The sequence below is a fragment of the Doryrhamphus excisus genome, chromosome 15 (assembly GCF_030265055.1).
Source record: "Doryrhamphus excisus isolate RoL2022-K1 chromosome 15, RoL_Dexc_1.0, whole genome shotgun sequence".
NCBI classification, from domain to species: Eukaryota; Metazoa; Chordata; class Actinopteri; order Syngnathiformes; family Syngnathidae; genus Doryrhamphus; species Doryrhamphus excisus.
This window is the reverse complement of record NC_080480.1, coordinates 13087579-13109836: the sequence shown is the minus strand read 5'-3', so window position 1 is coordinate 13109836 and position 22258 is coordinate 13087579. Positions and strand designations below refer to the sequence as shown.

The window sequence follows — 22258 nt, the reverse complement described above, 5'->3', positions numbered from 1 at the left end:
AAGTTGCGCCAATGACGCTAGGAGTCCACTGGGCTGGCGCCAGTTTGCACCAAAGATTATGTGATTGGCGCGTAGTGGCTCGCTGTGGCGCAGAATAACGGCAACATGGGAACATGCCGAGCGAACATTAATTCGACGCTACAGTGAGCCAATCACATAATCTTTGGCTCGAACTGGCACCGGCCCAGTAGACTCCTAGCATTAAGGTGACAACAGGGGTAATTATGGTAAAAAACATATTAAACAGCTTTTCTATGCTCGGACTATGAAAATATTTTGTTAATCTAGTATGGCAATGGAGAGGGGACACTATAAAAGGACAGACGACGAGACGGAACCTTTTACGATATCCATGTGCTAAGCGCTCTGGTCTCGATGTACTGGTAACCAAAGACATGTTGACATCTGTTACCTCGGTCAAACATCAATAAATGTGACCACCGGGACTTCCAAGTGAGCTTTACTGTGTCTTTTAATCAATTCACTTTCTTAAATGTACAACCGACGCCTCAGCTCGGCATCCCTTGGCAGTCCGCATTCAGGGGATAATTAGAGACATGCGCCATAAATGACTTAAGGTGTAAAAACTCTACTGACTGACATAAAGTGCATGTTAGTTCTCAAGTGAAGGCTATTTTGTCTTATGGTGGGCATGAGCCTGTCCGATTACATAAGCAGTGGATGTTGCATCTGCAGGAGAGTGTTATTATAAAGTATTTAGAATCCTATGGATATGGAATAGGCGAGATGTCACTACAGATGTTGGGCTGGAAGATAAAGGCATCAGGGTGGATGTCTGACAGGGGCATCTGCAAACGCTTTTCCCACTTGAGGCCTGCACGGCGGTTTGCCTCACCGACAACACTGTGAACAGCTGCTCCTTGGAGCTGATGTGGCACTGTGGGAATTGCATGGTAGGGGGCAGCAGAGGACAATTTTAAAGTAGCTTTATAAAGAGAAAAAGGCTTCAATTTATGTGAATAAAGTATTTTTTTACAGGGTTTTCATATTATGAACATAAACAGAATCATGTGTTAAGATGAGGACTGTAACATTTCTTTGAAATATGCAGTTTTATTCTGGTTATATTGAGAATTTCTTACAATTTATTATATTTTGTCACTTAAAAGGATCACATTTATTCTTGTCAATTATGGATTTCTCACTTAAAACAACTTTATTCTTATAAATTACATGTTTTTCATGTCAAAAGTTTACTTTATTTTTGTAATATGCTTTTTTTCCTCTTAAAAATCCAACTTTAGTCTTGTCAATTATATGTTTTTCACATAAAAAATGACTTTATTCATGTATTTTGATGTTTTTCTCTTTAAAATCCTACTTTATTCCTGTCAATTATATGTTTTTCATATAAAAAGATGAAAAATATTATTGTACTACCCTTTTTTCTCTTAAAAATCCAACTTCATTCTAGTTAATTATGTATTTTCCACATCAAAAGTTGACTTTATTTTTGTACTATACTTTTTTTCCTTTAGAAATCCAACTTTATTCTTGTCAATTATACATTTGTCATGTCAAAAGTTGACTTTATTCATGTATTATGATTTTTTTTCCTCTTAAAAAGTCCTACTTTATTCTTACAATGTTATAATTATTACTTGAATATTTTAATAATTATTACTTTATTATTGTAATGTTAAAAATACACTTTCTTACAGCTTGATCATTGTAATATTATGTTATTTATTCTTATTATATAGATTTTTCTCTCAAAGGTTTTTTTTCTAATAAACTACAATAATTCAATTTTAATCTTGTAAAATTAGACATATTTTCTTGTATTTTTAGGATTTCTTTCTACACTATTTTTCCCAGATTTTTTGTATTTTTTCTGTAGCAGTAATGGTGTCATGGCATGTCCAAAAATGCTGCTGAAAGACAGCAGGGGGTTTATTTTATTTTGTATGGATTATGAGGTGTGCTGTGAAATATGAGGGGGAGCATCCACATGCAAATTGTGAACAGAAATGCGATTTCTAGATTTTAAAGGCCTGCAGATTGCATGATTTAGGATGAATTTAATTTTGCAGTGACATGCAGTCGTAGCCTGATTCACAGTGTAACGTCACGATGGACGTGAAAAAATATATGAAGGTTTGTTTCTGTATGACAGACACAGGTTGGGTACTGCAAATGCCATCTCGTATGGCAAGTCTAGTGCCTTTTTGATCAACCACAAACATTTGTTACATCCCTTAATCTGTAATGCCACAGCCAAATAATACTTAAAAAAAAACAAAGGGTACTTTTTGTGCGGGGTGTGGTGTCTCATAGCTCGTCTCGTGCTGTGCTGTCCAAAGGCGACTGAAGCACGTCGGAGTTCTGGGCCTCGGTGCTGAGCTCAGCCTGCTCCTGGGTTTTCCCCGAGCGTGTTCTGTCCCAGTCTGTGCGGATCTTGTCATTGTCCCACACGGTGGACGTTTCCGTGTCGCTGATGTAGCCCGAGTCGCCCGTGTAGTGGGTGGGGTACACCAAGAGGGGCTCTGCTGAGAAGGCTTTGAGGTCTCGGGTCTCAAACTGCTTCATGTAATCTGACCTGTGGAGGAGAAGGTTAGATTAGAAAATATAATATTTCATATTTGCAGTTAATACTCCGACTAAAGGGTCTATAACCCACATGCTTTATGTACCTCTGCATGCGCTTTAAAATGTTGGATGTTGGTGTGCATTATTATTATTATTATATATAAACATTTATAATTATAATTATAATTAAGTATACAAATTTATAATTATAATGTATTTATATATACATTTATAATTATAATTTATTAATAATAATAATAATTATTATTATTATTATTATTGTTGTTGTTGTTTTTCTTTTGAATAATGACATGGAGTGCATGAGAAAGTCTCTTTGTCGGCATAGTCATATATTATTATTATTATTATATAAGTATAGTATAATTATAAGTCAGTATATTGCACAACACAGCAGCAACAGAACCAATGTTGTAATCACAGTAAGGAGGTAACTGCTCAGCAAACTTTTATTAATGCCACTGATAATAATAATTATAATAATAATAATAATAATTATTATTATTATTATTATTGTTATTATTATTATTATTATTATTGATTAATTAATTAATTAAATACCAATCATTATTATCAGTAATCATTATAATAATTATTATTGTTGTTTTTATTATTATTATTATTATTATCAGTGGCATTAATACAAGTTTGCTGAGCAGTTACCTCCTGACTGCGATTACAACATTGGTTCTGTTGCTGCTGTGTTGTGCAATACACTTGTTAATATATGACCATGCCGACAAAGAGACTTTCTCATGCACTCTATATCATTATTGAAAGGAAAAACATTGAATTGTTCCATATAATGAATGTTTTCATGCTTCCAATTAGAGCGTTGAGAGTAGGCTACAGCGTGACTCACACTGGGTGTTTATTGAACATGATTGGTAGGAACTCATCCACTGGCAGGACTCTCTTTAAAGGCTCGGCTCTTAGAAGCTTCTGAGCTCCTTGCAAGGAGATCATATAACCCAGAGTCCAGTAGGAATAATCCGCTTCCACCAGATTGTGAATATTCGGCACCGCTTTCTCGGAGTGGTCCACTTGCATTCGTTTGCGACCGATGTAACTGGGAGAAAGTGGAGAAGAAGGGTGAGGACCAAGCTCGGGGATGAAGTGGAAGGAGTTAAGAATAACGCTGACATGAGATCCCAGTCCAGTCCTTCATCCTCGATCTCGCTCATCAGGTTCATGAGGCGCCGCTTGAAGAAGACCTCGAAGCGCAGGTCGTCTTCGATGACCAGCGAGGTGGGCAGGCCTCGCTCCACAACCTGACATCAAGCATCCGATGTAAAAATTATTATCGTTATTTGCGCTTATTTACTACTTTAATAATGTGTACGGAAAACTTTATTTTAGTGAGGAGGCAGGGCTTCTTCAGCATATTTAAATATTCAGGGCTGTCAAATGATTTCAAATATTAATCAAATTAATTACAGTTTTCAAATGAATGAATCATGATTAATCACCATTTGCCACAATGTGTGAAATGTGCCGATTTTTGTCTTTCTGTTTATTTACACCACACATGTAATGTACACATGTAATACAGAGGTTGTGTGATTTTCGGAGTGTCATTGAATGCACCTCGCTGTCTTCTAGTGACAATGAGGAAGTGTCGTACCCAGGATGAACGAACTAGTTGGAGATACATAAATGGTATTGGAATTGCACTGCTGTTGATGTGTTCAGGTCAGAATGAAGTTATAAAGTAGAGCTAATCTCTGCGGGATATTTAATGATGGTAAATATTTTAACGTAATTCGTGAAAAAAACTAGTTAGCTATTTTTGACAACCCCGATTTTTATTGTAATTTTTAACTGCCCTTCTAATGGTCTACAGAAAATAAATGGCATAGTTTCTAATATTTTATTCATTTTTTTTAGTAAGAAAAAAAACTTTAAATTTATGTAGTATATTTATTATTTTTACATTATTAAATTGTGGGGGGGTTTTAAACACAAAATTGCATTTGGAACAAAAAGTGCTAAAAACATTTTCTACTTCATTTTCTACTATCATATACAAATATTAATGTATGAATATTAATTTAATTATAATACATATAATATCATAATATAGATTATATTAATTATATAGATTAATTATATTAATATATGATTGTTAATGTCATATAATACATATTAATATAATATATTAATGCTGATAATATATTTATATAAATAGTATATGCACATAATCATATAGCAATAATATAACATTACATAATATAATACAATAAATAAATAAAATAATTCCATAAATATTGGTAAAGTTTATAAACTTATGTGAAACATATTTTAAATATCTCTATATTTTTTTCATCAACAGAAATATATATATTTATTTATACATTTATATTTATATAATTTATAGTCGAAACATGAAGTGCATAATCACTGTAAATATGGCATTTTCTTCTATCTTTCATGATATAACGCCAACAGTCCTACACTTATCATTACCTCTTTCCAGATGTTAAAGTGGGACAGGAAGCACCCCAGTTCTCCTTTGGTCAGCGGGCGGCCATGATAAGGGTCGCTGTATCCAGGGAGCATGTGGATGCCCATCGCTTGGACATCGCTGCTATTTAATGCCCTACCACACGGGACAAGAGAGTCATGATGAAACTACACTTCAGTGAAATGACCCCTTTAAAGATGACATTCAACTCACTTTCCATCTACGGCGTCAATGATCTTGCATGCAATCTCCTGCTCATGGAGGGCTCTCAGCATACGCTCTCGGCGGTCAGTACGCCTTCTCAGGTTGATCATGAACACCTGATGATGCCGTAGAAGTGCTTAGTGACGTTCTGAACAGCAAGGGGGTGATAATGAGCAAAGAAGTCGTTCCCTCACCTCATCGAACCCCATTTTGTCCGGCTGTCTCAAGGGAACTGGGATGAACTGGGATGGCAACACCGGGGGGTGGCGCACTACAAAAAGATATCATAAAGTAGAATAAGCCAGCCAATGTGAGCAAGGACATAAAAAAAAGTGATATACTCACCGTTTACCTCCAACACAGAATGCACAAAGCTGTCGGCCTCGTCTTGCAAAGTATTGTGGGCACGCAGCGGCACGGTGAGGTAACCGTACGTCTCTCTGTTGCAGAGAAACATCTGCACGTCTGTTGACAGCAAAGAAAGGCCCACATTTGGTGTGTTCTCATTTGAAAATGGCAAAAACAATGGAGGCGCATGCACGGGGTATTTTTAAAACTGAATGTTGACTCCACTCTGTGGCTTTGGGAAAAAAAATCTCAGCACTTAACAATGGTGTTTAAAAAAATCTCATATACTATAGTAGCAGGTAGCGCTATAACCTTTGACCACCAGGGTGGTACTGTATATATATATATATATATATATATATATATATATATATATATATATATATATATATATATATACACACACACATATACACATATACATATACATACATACATATATATATATATATACATACATACATACATACATATATATATATATATATATATACACATATATATATACATATATATATATATATATACACATATATATATACATATATATATATATATATACATATATATACATAAAATAACTTCAAAAAAAATGTTTTTTTACACCTCTTTACCCTATAATAAAAACGGATTGAATTGAGACTGATGTAACAGCACCTCTGCTGGTAGCATTAAGTACTACACTCCTAATTGTTAATAATAACATGTAATAACTAATTGTTTTGTTTTTTTTAGATATTTGAATAGGGCTGATAATATAATATTTTAAGTCATTTTTTATATTTACATACTAAAAAGTCAACTAGGCTGCACAGTGGTCAAGTGGTTAGCGAGACCAGAGTTCGATTCCACCCTCGGCCATCTCTGTGTGGAGTTTGCATGTTATCCAAATACTTGCTAGGTTACTTGGTGACTCCAAATTGTCCATAGGTATGAATGTGAGTGTGAATGGTTGTTTGTCTATATGTGCCCTGTGATTGGCTGGCGACCAGTCCAGGGTGTACTTCGCCTTTTGCCAGAAGAAAGCTGGGATAGGCTCCAGTACCCCCACGACCCTCGTGAGGATAATGAATGAATGAATGAATGAAGATTATTTGAATAGGCCTGATAATATAATATTTTAAGTAATTTTTTTATATTTACATACAATAAAAAGTCAACTAGGCTGCACAGTGGACGAGTGGTTAGTGAGACCAGAATTCGATTCCACCCTTGGCCATCTCTGTGTGAAGTTTGCATTTTCTCCCCGTACATTCCAAAAACATGCTAGGTTGATTGGCGACTCCAATTTGTCCATAGGTATGAATGTGAGTGTGAATGGTTGTTTGTCTATATGTGCCCTGTGATTGGTTGGCCACCAGTCCAGGGTTTACTGCGCCTCTTGCCAGAAGACAGCTGGGATAGGCTCCAGCACCAACCACGACCCTCGTGAGGATAAGCGGTAGAAAATGAATGAACATTATTTATCATTATTATTTATAATTTTGACAATACTAATTTCATTTATTCATTCATGCTCACGAATGAATGAATGAGCTAATTTCATGTTAGCGACAAACTCAATGCACCATTTACATAAAGTGACCTGAACCAAGCTACAGTGATATTGCTTTTATTATTGTTATTAACATTGTTACGCCCAATAACTATATTACTGGAGTAGTGACACCTCACCACACACACACCACCTGCTAGCTACTGGCCATCCCATGCTATATGTTTTGGTTTTGAGTTTAGACAAGTTAATAATGTTAAGTGTAGTGTTCTTTTCTGTGTTGCTATGTGAAATCAATACACCAAGGAAGGAAGTCTTGGTAATGCTTCAAAAATGACCAAATTACTATAATAAGTGTTTTTACTGTTGTACTGTTTGTACTACTTTGCTTTAATTATCTGCCTCTTTTTATCTGTTTGTATATCTTTATAAAGCACAGAAAAGAGAAAGATGTGCGTGTCCGTGGGTGGGAAAAATTCCCCAAAAAGTGCAGTTTTCCTTTAATAGGCAAAACTGGTGCAGGTCGGTTGATAAGGAGATTCCAACAACGACGTATTTACATCAGAACAATGAAGTCTAAATACATTACTTATATATGGTGTCAGTTTGTTAAGTTTTTACCTGCCCTTCGAGCCGAGTAGGCGAACACAATGATGTCGTCGAAAGCCCAATTGTATTCTGCGTGAGGCGGGTGAAAAGCCAGCTGCCTGGATGCTTCTTTCCTGAGGTCGATGAGGAAGGTGGAGTGCACCATGGGAACTGCAAAACAGCCCTTACGCACGCGCTTCCTCACAGGCATGTAGGCTGGGGTGCGTTTGTAGTAGCCCTGAGGATAGCCGAATAATGTTAGCGGAGGAAATACCTCGTCTCGGTCACTAACGTCAGCACGGTGTGTACCTGGCTGGTCATTCCGCACCAGAAGTTGGAATAAGCGGCACGGGAGTCCAGCATGGGAGCGATGACTGTCTTATTCTCGCTTATGAGGTTCCAGAGGACATTTGGGTTGGTGAGGAGGTTATCGCAGTCCATCACCTACACGAGGAGAAGGATGACAAATGAGATGGAGGCAGGATGCCTTGAAATTATGGCAACCCCGACAACAAAAAGCAGATACAGTAAGCCATGTGAGAGGCCAAATTGAGTTTTCATTCAAAAAAGCTGCAGCTCTCCTCTCTAAACGGAACACTCTGCTAAATTATACACCCACCCAAAGCAGCAGTGAGTACAAATAGAAACATGCACCGACGTTCATCTTTGTGCCGCTGTATGAGCAGACATCCAGAAGAACCACAACAGATAATCTTTAACCAGAAGAGGCAGACAAATATGACAGGCTCAACTTCCAACATGGCTCCCAGGGCCAGAAACGGCCCTGTACTTATCCGACTCATGTTATTGAACGACACAACCTTGGAGCTTGGGAACCACTTGGAACGTGGATTTGTCTTTAAACAGCGACTTACCATAAAGTAGTCGGCCCACATTTCACGGGCTGACTCCAGTGCAACTTGCCGAAGCCTCATAACATGCTCATAACGGGGATCTGTCCAGTGTTTGGGACCTTCTTCATCCTCATAGTGGCTGCAAGAAACATAATAAATGGGTTTCATTTACTCCAAAAACAACAACAATGAAGAGAAGAAACCCACCTGGGCTCCTCTTTGGGCCTCCACTCCACATAATGGTAGAGATTCTGCACCTTGATGAGCCAGTCACGCAGGATGGCTGTGGTGTTGTCCTCGTTATGGTCGGTTGCTACCCTGTTGGATCATACATCAACATAATGTACCACTGTAACCATTGCCTACAGCTGTGGGAATAAGCACTCTCAACCCAATTTGTAACAAATTCTTATTTTTGGAAAAATACAACAAGAGATCATTTTTAGATGAATTATACTACAATTAATTGATTGCATTTTCAGTTTAGACTGACTCAACAGCGCTTCAGCAGGCTGTAGTAAGTACTACAGTCCATTTTGACTCAATAGCTACAAGATGAATCAACAACCATTCATTCATTTTCTACCGCTTATATAGTTGCACAAAATTGACGGAAAAGCTTCATTTATTAATTAACTGCGGCTTTTCAACATGTTCATGTTAATTTTAACATTATATATTTTTCATACAGTTACGTTGCATGGTTGTTTTGTACATCAATTGCCCATACATTACTGAACAGCGCCTCTGCTGGTTGCTGCTGAGTACTGCAGTGTTTTTTAGTATGTATTTTGGTTACCCATGGACATTAAAGGGGGAAAAGGCATCGCTAAATCAATGACCTGTCTGTGCATATTAGAACTGACCTCATTGACTCCCCTGAGGGGTCAGCAGAGGTCAAAACGTTAGAGTGCAAAGAGTGTAAACAGTGACGCTGCCACGTAAAACACACAACCCCAAAAAATGCCCCGTGTGAGGATCGAACTCACGACCTTCAGATTATGAGACTGACGCGCTACCTACTGCGCTAACGAGGCTGTATGCTGCTGCCAATGCAGTGTCACATGTCACACTGACGCCTGCCACATATTCAAGGCTATATAGGAGTCAAAATGAAGAAACTTGCTGACACAACATCTTTAAAGTCCTAAGCTTAAGCACCATCTCCGAGTTGTGTTGCGGGTCAACCATGAGCGGCAGAGCTGGTATTTAGCTCACACTGGGCAACAGCCAGAAGCGGTTGGAATGAGGCACATTTCACAAAGAAGCGTGACAACACAGCATCTCCGTGCTAAGCCATTGCTCGACTACCTTTCATATCCTCAAACATGGCAAAACACACACACTATCGGCCTGAAAGAATGTTCGCCCTTAGCATTGCAATGCATAACTATTGACATCCGGCGTCCACTTGTACAGTCTTTACAACATCACACTGCTGATGTATGCCGAGCGGGCGGGGGGGATCGAAGAAACAGTCCTCCACTCATGCGCATTTGCAAGAAAGTTCCACTGACTGAAACGAGGGGGGACAATTCACAACTTTGCCCACATAAAATGAAGCTGAAGCATACCTCATCCGAGTTCTGCACTACACTGTTCAGCACGGGTGGGCTGTTGCAGCATGTTGTTAAGCTATTAGGAGGGAAACACATACCCTTCTTTTTACCGCCCCTCACTTTTGCCTAGGCTGAAGTGGGCTCAATGGTCTAAAACATTATTTTTCATATAGAAAAGTTGTCTCAGTGCAGGTTAGTGCATGGCAGAATCATAAATAGAAAGCCACTGAAAGTGAATGTTTACTACTTTACAATAATTAAGTTGTATATTATGATTATGAATAATATTATTGTTGAGACATTAATTAAAAAAGGACATTCATATTTTCCAAAAGTTATAATATTGTGAGAAAAAAACAAAAAATGGTTGAGGAATATGTTACAATATGACAAAAATAAAGGCTAAATATTTTTTGGATTGTGTCATAATATTATGAGAAAAAAGACTAATGGGAATAAAGTTGAAATACTTCATAATAATAAGAAATAAGTAATAGTCTGAGTGTGTATTGGACCCCCAACAACAAAATCCCGCCCCCACCCCCTCCACGTATACAGATCAATGTATGCTTCCTCTTCACTACAAAGTGAGCTAACTCACATTTATGATGGGAGTTAATCTGGGGGGAAAATTTTGTAATACTTTGCCTTATTATGATTGATAAGACCCCTCCTCATTTCCTTAGCAACTACTCACCACACAGCCATGCGCTCTTTGGGGTAGTCCAACCTCTCCACGGTGCCGAGCACGTAGGGCAGGGAGTGCTCCGAGTTGCGGCAGATGAGGGTGAGGAGGACCCGGGGTGCGAGCAGCGGCGACTCGGGGCTCCAGCGCTCCTCCGAGAAGTATCCCCGGGAAGGTGTGCAGCTGGACAGCAGCAGCAGTAGCGGGAAGGCGAAACCGTGCATTCCACTCATGATTCCACACGACACGGATGGAAGATAATGAAATAAATAAGTGGTCGGTGGAAACACGGTGCTATGCTGCAGCTGTCAGCTTTGGGGACATCTTAGACCAGTAGAGGGGGGGAAAAAAAGATTGTATAGAAGCTGCAGAAGTTCGGCTTTAAAGGGGAGGAGGTGTCATGTTAAAGGGGATGGGCCCTGCAGGAGAGAAGGGATCTTTACCATAGATGTGAACGATGTTATACTCGAAGTTGTAGAACTTTGCTTCTTATGGAGATTTTACCTGCATTACAATTTAATGTTATATATTAAATTAATATTAAATAAATATAAATAAATAAAATTTATTATTATATATAATACAAAAAGAATGTAGCCTTTACAAAGACAGCATTTTGCTGTAGTAGTTTGTTATTGTAGTTGAAAGCTGTGTCTAACATTTTGACTCCTTTGCAGCTACAGTAAATTAGGTCATCAAATAGTAGACATTCTCGCGTTCTTTATAAGATTATGAAGATATGTCAAGGCAAAATGAGTATTAGTTTTCATTTTTTACTGTAGTAAAACGCCAAACAGTCAGCAAAGACGCATGTACTTTAATTGGCTTTTCTAGTAATGTTTGTGACTCCTTGTATTGCAAACTAAGTATTATCTATTCTGATGCAGCAGGACACAGACAAACATGTTTCTAGTAAGTAAGTACTACATTAGTCTGTCTCCATTTTGGAAAAAAGCTTCTTCATCATTTGCGTGTGGAATGTTTTAAAGTTTGGCCCCAGAGCCCATCCTTTCCACCTGCATAGTCAAGGAGGCCGCAGCGGGCTCGTCGATGAGCCACAATAACTCGCCGTTAGTCGGGGAGACGCGGGCTGCTGGGAATGCTGGACCCTCTCTTCCTTCTAATACCTCCTGCAGCAAAAAAAAAACACATTCAAAATGTCACATTTAAATGGCTGCTTTAACTCAGCTGTACTTTACCTTCAAAACAGGCGCTTTGCTCCCTCCAGTGGATACAAAAACGGCAGCACGTGCTGCGTTCACAACAGGAAATGTCATGGTTACTCGTTCTGGTGGTGGTTTGGGAGAGTCGCTGATTGGTGCCACCGTCTTCTCGCTCTCCTCCAGAAGAGGGTGGTTGGGGAAGAGGGAGCAGGTGTGTCCATCAGGCCCCATGCCCAGAAGCAGCATATCAAACACGGGTATGTCACCATCTGGGAAGGCCTGCATATATTTGGAAGCGTGTAATATAAAAATAATGTAACAGGTCAAATCAAACAAAGTAGATGCACCTTTTTCAGTGTGTGGGCATAATCCTCAGCACACTCATTCACTGGTAGCGAGGCGTCAATGGACAAGATTCCATCCTCTGGAATGTTAACCTTGGAAAAGAAAAGATTCTGCAAAAAAAAGGTCAAGCAAATATTTAAGTAATATGCAATCAAGCAAACAAAAGCATTCACTCTTATACTGTACCTTATAGAGCCCATATGTGCTATCAGGGTTATCAAAGGGCACCACTCGCTCGTCACAGAACCCGACCACCCACTTGCTGCAGTCCAGGCCAGCGATAGCTAGCAGCTCTTTGCTGAGCATGGTCACCAGGCTTCCTCCAGAGAGACCCAGGGTGAACCTGCCCCTGGAGCTGATGGCCCTCTCAGCCCGGGAGGTCACCAAGTGGGCCAATGCTGGACCCAGCTCTGCTGAGGAGGGGAACACCACGACTCTCCTGCCAGCCATGCTATGCTATGTTACCTTGGGGGAAGCACAGATAAAAATGGTGCAATAAAATGAGAGGAAACAAAGTTTTGCAAGTCATCATGGCGCCTGTGAGTTTGTTTACTTGTGCAATGCTGTGTTTACTCTAATGTTAAATTATACCTAGAACTGGGAAGCTACAAAACACATCACAATAAATTAAAACACACGAAAGGGATAACATTTCGTACACATGAGATATTATTAGTTGTTAAACTGCAGTTTATGGTGTTAAAAGAGCATTTACCCAACGTATCAGTGCTAAAACTGGAAGAGGAAGATTTTCAGTCGGCAAATGTAAATCATTTCCGGGAACGGGTTTCAATAGCCAATCACAGTCTGTGTTAGGGCCGCAGTGCATCATGGTAAACGAGGTGTCCAACTCAGTGGCCTGAGAGAAAAAGTTGTATTAGTAAGTGGTTAAAAATATGCCTAATTAAACATGTTGATAAAAATGATGTGTAATCAGTGTGCTATAGTGAGTAAAATTAATTAAATGGTTAAATACTACTCACTTCCTGGAAAGAGTTTCTATAAGCCAATCACGTTCTGTGTATACAATACACGGTGGCTAATGAAGGGGCCGCAGTGCATTATGGTAAACGAGGTGTCCAACTCAGTGGCCTGAGAGAAAAAGTTGTATTAGTAAGTGGTTAAAAATATGCCTAATTAAACACGTTGATGAAAAACGATGTTTTATCAGTGTGCTATAGTGATTATAATTAATTAAATGGTTAAATACTACTCACTTCCTGGAAAGAGTTTCTGTAAGCCAATCACGTTCTGTGTATACAATACACGGTGGTTAATGAAGGGGGCGCAGTGCATTATGGTAAACGAGGTGTCCAACTCAGTGGCCTGAGAGAAAATGTTGCCAATCACGTTCTGTGTATACAATACACGGTGGTAAGTGAAGTCTTAGATTCGAGGGGCAATGGATAAGCGTTTAAAAGTATATTATTAAAACAATCTAGAAAATATGTAAATTATTGACAAATTATTTCCAGGAATGGCAGATACACGTCGAAAAGTTCGTGTGTAGGATTCCCTCCCAACCGCTAGATGGAAGCAGCACTTCCTGTAGTGCTGCAAATATTAAAACACTTTTTGTGCTGCAAGCACGTACGCCTCTCCCTGGCTTTTAACTCTTTCCCGGTGTACAACATGTCCGCTTTCTGCTTCCAGACCCAACTCGTATCCATTATGGACGCGTTGTCCAAAGCAGCCGTGATGGAGATTGGAAAGCTGGTGGAGATCGAGTCGAAGATGCTAAAAATTGAGATCACCCGCGGGCGGAACGAAGTCGCCTCCCTCACCGAGAAGCTGCATCTAATGGAGAAACTGCTCCGTATGGCACAGAGAGGCAAGCAGGACACAGGGGTCGGCTTGGAGAACTCGGTGCTGCTGGAGCCTGACAGGACAAGACCTGTCATTAAGAGGTATGGCTTGTTGCCTCCTGCTCGCAGCCTGCAGGTAGATACCAAGTCGGTGCTATCATGGCTTTTCCTTGGCAGCTGGACTCTGTATTTATTCTGAAACTTTTGCTTCCTAGTGACTTTCCATGGGACAACAATAACTCATCCCCTTTGCAAGAAGAGGAGACTCCGGCGTTTGAAGTAAGTTTTCTGTCATGTTTGCATAAATATGACCTTAGAATAGATTCTGATTTTTGTGTGTTCTCAATTGGCCTCCTCAGTCAGCTCAAGAGCAACCTGAACTGATGGTGGTGAAGCAGGAGCCAGTAGAGGTGGAGGATGGAGAGTCTGAACAGGAGAGAACACCGGAAAATAGTATGTATTTAATTATTCTATTGCCTACGGATGACTGATCAAAGATCTGGAAGAGAAACTGTAAATGCTCAGAAGATGCTAACATTAACGTTTAAGCATATAAAATGGTAATGGTAATGGTTTTATTTCATTTGAACGTGCATCAGATTACAATTGAATGCATCACATAATCAGTTTACAGTTCCACATGTCCAAAAGGAGTAGGAAGAAGCAAAGCTTATTAAATCCTACCCTTCCATCTGGTACTTTTACAAACAGTAACTGTTACATTTGTTCACTTCCTGCTTTCCTAATATAGTTTAAGTTCATTCATTCATTTTCTACCGCTTTTTCCTCACGAGGGTCGCAGGGGTGCTGGAGCCTATCCCAGCTGTCTTTGGGCAAGAGGCGGGGTACACCCTGGACTGGTCGCCAGCCAATCACAGGGCACATATAGACAGACAACCATTCACACTCACATTCATACCTATGGAGTCGCCAATTAACCTTGCATGTTTTTGGAAACTGGAGTACCCGGAGAAAACCCACGCATGCACAGGGAGAACATGCAAACTCCACACAGAGATGGCCGAGGGTGTCTCCTGAGCTGTGAGGTCTGCGCACTAACCACTCGACCGCCGTGCCAATTTAATTTAATTTAAATTTAAATTTAAATTTAAATTAAAATTAAAATTTTAATTTAAATTTTAATTAAGTATGTATTAAATTACATACCGAAGTACGAGGTGATATGACCATCCAATGACATAATGGGTACCATAGTAAGTGTCAATATAGTGATATGTATAGCACATCATGACTGGTTCAAGACTCTCCTTGTATTTAGCAAACATCAACTGCTTGTATTGTTTCTTGAATTGGCTCATTGTTGTGCATTGTTTGAGGGTCTTACTCAATCCATTCCATAGTTTGATTCCAGTTTGATTTAAAATGACTTTCTATTTGTTAGCAGACACCCAGAAGAGCCCAGATGTGAGCCAGCATTCTAAAGAACGCCTTCAGCCAGTGTTCCCCGACTGTATTGTGACCCTGAACGCACCCCCATCTCTCCCTGCACCCGAACACAGAAATGCACAGTGGAATCCACAGCTTCCACCTGGACACACAAACCAAGAACCCGCCAAAAGCAGCCCCCAGATTGTCGCCTCTCCACTCAGGAGTGTGAAGATGCACAACCTGAGGAACTCCACCGCTAAGAAGTTCGGTTGCCTGCAGTGTGGCAAGAGCTTCAGGTGTTACAGCCAGCTTGAAATACACCAGAGGAGTCACACGGGAGAGAAACCTTTCAGGTGCACCTTGTGCGGGAAGCGATACGCACAAAAAGGGCATTTATATACGCACCAGCGCACTCACACGGGAGAGAAGCCGTACCGCTGTCCCGTTTGCGGAAAGGGCTTCATCCAGAAGTGCACCCTCGACATGCACCAGCGTACGCACACGGGAGAGAAACCGTTTGTTTGTGTGCAATGCGGAAAGGGTTTTACAAAGAACTGCAACCTGAAAAAGCACCTTTTAGTCCATCTTGATCCAGATTTGCAGATGTATGGTAATCAGTCAACGTGAAGTCAAGCATTCTTCTCCAGCCAGATCTTCTAAAATATAAAAACAACAATAATAAAGGTATCAGTACAACAAATTAACTCAATTTCCTGGTGCAACATTTAACATGGGGGAAAAAAAACTCTGTAATTCATTCATAGGTTGTAAGGGATGCTGCATTTAAAGTACAGAAATGAACAAAAATATTAATAATTTGTCCTAATCATGTAATACAATATTTATCTATTCCTGTACCTTCTATAGATGTTTGCATTATAAACAACCTTGAATGTGTCGTCAGTTTTTCAATTAAACCAGTAGGTGGCAGTAGATACGATGCTAAAAACAATAACTTCCGGAAGGCTTTTCGAAATAAAAGTCAAGGACACCTCAGATGTGAGTGAGTTGAATAAATCATGTTCACATAAACGCTTTGAATAGTAATTATTAAAGAAAATCGCGTTTTAAAAATAAGCAGATTAAAAGATAAGGACGAAGAAGGTACTTATAGACGATAATTGTTATAATCATTATTATATCACACTATTATCAGAAATGTAATTGGTTGAAATATATTCTCGTTTGGTTAAACAGTGTCTTATTGTAATATACAGTGCGGCCTTCAGGCGCAACTCGGAAAGGGCAAAGTCTTCCACCCCACAATGCACCGCGGCGCAGCTAACAGCTAACTGTCAGAGTACTATCCACTCCCTCAGCTTTTGTCTGATACATGAGGGACGTAGCGGGGGCGAAATCTCTATTTACACTGCGCCTCCAGCCGCCGATATGATGTGCGACACCAGCAACCGAAATTTCCGAACGCAGCTAGCGGTTATACTGGAGAAGATAACCAAGACGGCCCTGGTGGAGATAGGAAATCTGGCGGACGAATTCTCCTCCGTGCTCCTGGGCGAGATCTCCCTGCACAAAAGCGAGAACGAGGCCCTGAAGAAGAAGTGCTACTCCCTGGAGGTGCAGCTGAGGGCCGCCCGGGAGGCGCAGTACTACCCGGCACATGTCAACAACATCGGCCGCAGGAATCCCGAAGGTCAAGAGCCACATAAATCCGGTAATGTGTCTCTTTTGTTGACTTTACGTGTCCACATTGACACCCACATACCGTAGCTCAGGGGTGTCCAAGGTGCCACATTGAGGAACTCGAAATTTAATCCGGATCTGATCTCCGTTGTGTTTTTGGAAGCAACCTAACATTAATCCTGAGGTAATTCACATCGTAAGGGTATTTGTAGGATGCTATTTAAACGTGGGATCAGAAACCGTCAAGTAATCAGGATTTGATCTGGTTTGTGTTTGAAACCAATCTGAATTGGCATATGAAGAGTGGTGGTTATGTCTAGAGCTATATATACTATATGTCTTAAATGGACATCGTCTAAGTAGTGGTTATGTTTAGGGCTATATATACTATATGTCTGAAATGGACATAGTACATAGTGTAAGTAGTGGTTATGTTTAGGGCTATATATACACTATATGTCTAAAATGAACATAGTACATAGTGTAAGTAGTAGTGGTTTTATATATATATATATATATATATATATATATATATATATATATATATATATATATATATATATATATATATATATATATATATATACACACACACACTATATGTCTTAAATGTACATAGTGTAAGTAGTGGTTATGTTTAGGGCTATATATATGTAGTATATACTATATGTCTTAAACGGACATAGTACATAGAGTAAGTAGTGGTTATGTTTAGGGCTATATATATATTATATGTCTTAAATGGACATAGTACATAGTGTAAGTAGTGGTTATGTTTAGGGCTATATATATACTATATGTCTTAAATGGACAGTACTTTGTGTAAGTAGTGGTTATTTTTGGGCTATATATACTATATGTCTTAAATGGACATAGTACTTTGTGTAAGTAATGGTTATATTTAGGGCTATATATACTATATGTCTTAAATGGACATAGTACATAGTGTAAGTAGTGGTTATATTTAGGGCTATATATATACTATATGTCTTAAATGGACATAGTGTAAGTAGTGGTTGTATTTAGGGCTATATATATATATACTATATGTCTTAAATGGACATAGTACATCGTGTCAGTAGTGGTTATATTTAGGGCTATATATACTATATGTCTTAAATGGACATAGTACATAGTGTAAGTAGTGGTCATGTTTACTATATGCAATCTGACCGCACATATTCAGCATTAGAACCTGTAAATTTAATCTAGATCTGATCTAGATTGTGTATTTAGGAGTCATTTCAATTTGTGTACAAGATGCAAACAAATCCGGTTTAGATCCAGACTTTGTATTGTGTAAACCCAGAGATCTTTTGTTTCCTGGTGTGTTTAATGTGAAATTTTAACAATATAGGAAGTGTGAATCTGGATTAAAGTACGTCCTTTTCATCCTAATTGGTTTTTCTGCTTGTTAAAAGCATGCTGTATTAAGACAATGGTCTCACTTTCAGACCAGCAGCATCAGCAGGCCGCCCCAGCTATCGATGGCGTCTTTGGGAAGGACTGGTGCATGGACTTGTGGAGAGAAGACAAACGAGTCCCGCCTCAGAGGAAAGAGACGGTGGAGCCTGTCGCCATGTCCAGCATGGGAACACAGGTCTCAGGAATAACTTGAGGTTCCATGTTGACCCAGTGAGAAGGCTTGGTGACGATTATGTGTTTGTCTTTGTCAGGTGTTGGACATAATGGACCGAGAACCCGACCTCATTTTTGTCAAGGAGGAAACGTATGACGATCATCCCCTCGGCCAGCAGAGAAGGATGACAGATAACCGGAAAGGTGAATAGACATTAAACGCCTCATTATTATTGATTGTTACTATGATGTCATTTTTCATGCTGTGCAGATATGGGGATGCTCGAGGCCGAGAGCGCCCTCCATCGATCCGTCAGTGAACTGCAGCTTCATTCAGAGGATTTGAGCAGCTTCCCCTTGATGGTGGACGGTCAAGCTCAGCGCTCGCAGCCAAGCATTATGGACAAACTGATCGAGGACGCAGCGATGAGCACGATGCTCGACAACAACACAAACCCTCCCGCCACGAGCAGCGAATACGTCGACTACACAAACGCCGCCGCCAAAGATTTCGTCAGCTATCCACCAAAACCCACAAGGCCACCTAAGCACTTCCAGTGTCTCTTCTGCGGTAAAGTGTTCAACTATCTCAGCAGCCTGAAAGTCCACGTCAGACGCCACTCGGGCGAGAAGCCTTTCAGCTGTACGGTCTGCGGTAAGCGTTTCGCCCAGAAGACGTACCTGAAGCTTCACCAGCGCGTCCACTCCGGAGAGAAGCCCTACAGCTGTCCGGACTGCGGAAGAAGTTTCTCGCAGAAAAGCTCCCTGAACATTCATTTTCGGACGCACACGGGGGAGAAGCCGTACAGCTGCGTGGACTGTGGGAAATGTTACGCTTACAAGTACGGTTTGAACCACCATCAGTGTTTCAATCACATGAAGAACACCTAGACAGGAGCAGACCTGTACTTCTGCTGAGGCCTGTGCCGACGTGTCTACCAAGGAGTGTTAGGGCCACACTGAAAAGATAAAAAAAAAAAACATAAATAAATACATAAAATGACAATAAGGCAGACATTTCACAACAATAAAAGGTAGCATTTTTTTAAATAGGGCTGCATGGCGGACGAGTGGTTAGCACACAGGCCTCACAGTTAGGAGACCCGAGTTCAATTCCACCCTCGGCCATCTCTGTGTGGAGTTTGCATGAATGTGTTTACTCCGGTTTCCTCCCACATTCCAAAAACACGCTAGGCTAATTAGCGACTCCAAATTGTCCATAGGTATGAATGTGAGTGTGAATGGTTGTTTGTCTATATGTGCCCTGTGATTGGCTGGCGACCAGTTCAGGGTGTACCCTGCCTCTCGCCTGAAAACAGCTGGGATAGGCTCCAGCACCCCCCGCAACCAATGTGAGGATAAGCAGTAGAAAATAAATGAATGACTGAATAAACAACAATGCCACAACATAAAGAACACCAAAAAACTGCTGCTAGTGGAAACGGACTCAACAGCGCCTCTGGTGGTTGCAGCGAGTAGTGCAATCCCTTTTGCCTCAAATGCTTCAAAACATAAAAAAACACAAAACTCATGCTCATTTCTAGTCCATATTGCCTGTAATAGTTGGTAGTGATATTTTCATACAGCCAAAGGAATTCCACTGAGGCAACACTGACCTGTTGTACTTGACACAACTTATCAACAGAGGCCTGGAACTTTTCTTAAAAACAGCAATTGAGAGAAAAAAAAGATAACCTGTGCATCTAAATTTCCCTATGTTTTGAAATAATATGGAAAAAGTAATAATTTTACAAGAATAAATTTACGAAATTATGAAATAAATGTATAATACTACAAAAATAATCTATTAGTCAAATTACTGTAAAATAAGTCTCAGAAGTCCCATAATGGGCTGCACAGAGGTCAAGTGGTTAGTGCACAGGCCTCACAGCTAGGAGACCCGAGTTCAATTCCACCCTCGACCATCTCTGTGTGGAGTTTGCATGTTTTTCCGGGTACTCCGGTTTTCTCCCACATTCCAAAAACATGCTAGGTTAATTGGCGACTCCAAATTGTCCATAGGTATGAATGTGAGTGTGTATGGTTGTTTGTCTATATGTGCCCTGTGATTGGCTGGCCACCAGTCAAGGGTGTACCCCGCCTCTCGCCTGAAGACAGCTGGGATAGGCTCCAGCGTTCATGTGACCCTTGTGAGGATAAGCGGTATAGAAAATAGATGGATGGAGTCGTATTACAAATAAAAATAAAAAATATTTTCCAAAATAAAATTAAAAAATATATATACTTTTACATAAAAAATTATGTAAAATCAGGATATGTATTATTTTTTACATGTATTATTTTACAACAAATTAACAAATATTAGAAGGAAAACGTCTATAATAACTGACATTGTGTAACTATTACAATTAAAATTGTGTTTCCTTTTCAGTGTCACCCTAACACTCTTTCATGAAAGGTCATAAATTGAAAAAAAAAAAGTAAGTATCTGTAAATTTGCAACAGCCAAACAAGTAGAGAGCATTTCTGCATTAGTTTTATTTTCTTGTGGTTGACTGATTATTCCCTTCAAGAGGCTTTATTGTGTGTGTATACAACACAGTTCACATGAGTTCTATTTGGAACAATTTATCGCAGCACTTCACAGATGTGAACACGGGCCAAATACATTGTGGTGGTCAACCAGATAGCGCTTTTAATGGCACTTATTGTGAATACCTCATCGAACCGCTGACCTCATCTGCATGGCATGTTCTCGTACATTTGCTGTATGTTCTTTTAAATACCTCCTCCAAGGCCATCCAAAAGGTCTGGTCTAGTTTAAAGCTACAATAATACATTGTTTGCACACATAGCGAAACTACCTCGTCACATTTTTTTAATACAGTGTAAACGCACAATTTCTGTACTTGTGAATGAGCTTCAGTCTGTTTTTTTTTTTAATTTCTTGTGCCTGAAAGGGGGTGAATAAGATTACAACATAGATGTAATGGTGCAATTTATTCTTTGCAAGAAATCCCGCTTCAACTTTTCTTTGATTTAGTATCAGGAATGGGATTTTAAATGTTATTTATGGGAAAATGGTGAGATATTTCTTTAGCATTTATCACCATAAAACCTGACAAACTGCCTTGTAATGAAACAACGCCAGAGTATTGTTTCGTTTCTTGATTAGCGTGCACTTGCCATAATAGAAATGACCCCCTCCCTGTATTGTTTTTTTCCTTGTTGCATGTTCAGATTTAACCCACCCCCTCCCCCCCGCCGCCATGATCGTGAGGTGTTAAAAAATGTGCAAACGTTCAATCAAGTTCAGTGCATTCTTCATTCAAAACAAAGCACACTTGTATTTTTGAGGGATGTTTTATTTAATAAATCTCTTACCTCCCGAGTGAAGCGTCTTGTTAATTTACACTACTGATATGGCCCACACGCAATTATAACAAAAAAATAAAACAATAATATATACATTAGCAAATGGTTTGATAGTTGGAATAAATTAGTGGGGCCGTTATTGGAGTGAAATGAATACCTGTACAAAATTGTGCAAGACCAATAGAAAAAAGGACACTTCATGTTGCTAGGCAAATCTTAAAAGTAACAATTTAAAA

General features: G+C 39.6%; 3 protein-coding genes and 1 non-coding gene across 5 annotated transcripts; 1 reads left to right on the top strand and 3 right to left on the bottom strand.

Moving 5' to 3' along the window:
- Positions 1-225: 225 nt before the first annotated feature.
- On the bottom strand, positions 226-11090 carry colgalt1a (collagen beta(1-O)galactosyltransferase 1a). The gene is made up of 12 exons (XM_058050274.1): positions 10778-11090; positions 8729-8839; positions 8543-8660; positions 7977-8111; positions 7701-7905; positions 5582-5701; positions 5431-5507; positions 5246-5352; positions 5035-5167; positions 3712-3839; positions 3431-3637; positions 226-2560 (listed from the first exon to the last, which is right to left on the bottom strand). The coding sequence occupies exons 1-12, from the start codon at positions 10996-10998 to the stop codon at positions 2293-2295; spliced, it is 1830 nt and encodes a 609-aa protein (XP_057906257.1). The 5' UTR covers positions 10999-11090; the 3' UTR covers positions 226-2292.
- trnam-cau (transfer RNA methionine (anticodon CAU)) lies at positions 9486-9558 on the bottom strand. Its single transcript has one exon. It is a non-coding gene; the product is annotated as a tRNA-Met (tRNA).
- A 471-nt stretch (positions 11091-11561) lies between the features above and the next one.
- pgls (6-phosphogluconolactonase) lies at positions 11562-17231 on the bottom strand. 2 transcript variants are annotated; one of them, XM_058050299.1, is made up of 6 exons: positions 17191-17231; positions 16041-16123; positions 12460-12738; positions 12276-12383; positions 11965-12207; positions 11562-11895 (listed from the first exon to the last, which is right to left on the bottom strand). In XM_058050299.1, the coding sequence occupies exons 3-6, from the start codon at positions 12721-12723 to the stop codon at positions 11749-11751; spliced, it is 762 nt and encodes a 253-aa protein (XP_057906282.1). In that variant the 5' UTR covers positions 12724-12738; positions 16041-16123; positions 17191-17231; the 3' UTR covers positions 11562-11748. The 2 variants fall into 2 exon arrangements, with proteins under 2 accessions (XP_057906282.1, XP_057906281.1); XM_058050298.1 differs by lacking the exons at positions 16041-16123; positions 17191-17231 and adding exons at positions 12989-13132; positions 13257-13364.
- LOC131103439 (zinc finger protein 37 homolog) lies at positions 13637-22038 on the top strand. Its single transcript, XM_058049727.1, has 8 exons — positions 13637-14180; positions 14294-14357; positions 14438-14531; positions 15481-16090; positions 16685-17139; positions 18563-18708; positions 18785-18890; positions 18958-22038. Exons 1-8 carry the CDS (start codon positions 13804-13806, stop codon positions 19575-19577), a joined length of 2472 nt encoding a protein of 823 aa, XP_057905710.1. The 5' UTR covers positions 13637-13803; the 3' UTR covers positions 19578-22038.
- Positions 22039-22258: the final 220 nt, after the last annotated feature.

Coding starts and splice junctions, on each gene's coding strand:
- colgalt1a (XM_058050274.1), bottom strand. CDS start 10,998: ATGAGTGGAATGCACGGTTTCGCCTTCCCGCTACTGCTGCTGCTGTCC. Junction 5,353..5,430: donor ACAAAATGGGGTTCGATGAG/GTGAGGGAACGA, acceptor CGGCATCATCAG/GTGTTCATGATCAACCTGAG. Junction 5,168..5,245: donor ATTGACGCCGTAGATGGAAA/GTGAGTTGAATG, acceptor CCCGTGTGGTAG/GGCATTAAATAGCAGCGATG.
- pgls (XM_058050299.1), bottom strand. CDS start 12,723: ATGGCTGGCAGGAGAGTCGTGGTGTTCCCCTCCTCAGCAGAGCTGGGT. Junction 12,384..12,459: donor GCACATATGGGCTCTATAAG/GTACAGTATAAG, acceptor TTTTTTTTGCAG/AATCTTTTCTTTTCCAAGGT. Junction 12,208..12,275: donor ATGCCCACACACTGAAAAAG/GTGCATCTACTT, acceptor AAATATATGCAG/GCCTTCCCAGATGGTGACAT.
- LOC131103439 (XM_058049727.1), top strand. CDS start 13,804: ATGGAAGCAGCACTTCCTGTAGTGCTGCAAATATTAAAACACTTTTTG. Junction 16,091..16,684: donor ATGTATGGTAATCAGTCAAC/GTGAAGTCAAGC, acceptor TGTAATATACAG/TGCGGCCTTCAGGCGCAACT. Junction 18,891..18,957: donor GATGACAGATAACCGGAAAG/GTGAATAGACAT, acceptor CATGCTGTGCAG/ATATGGGGATGCTCGAGGCC.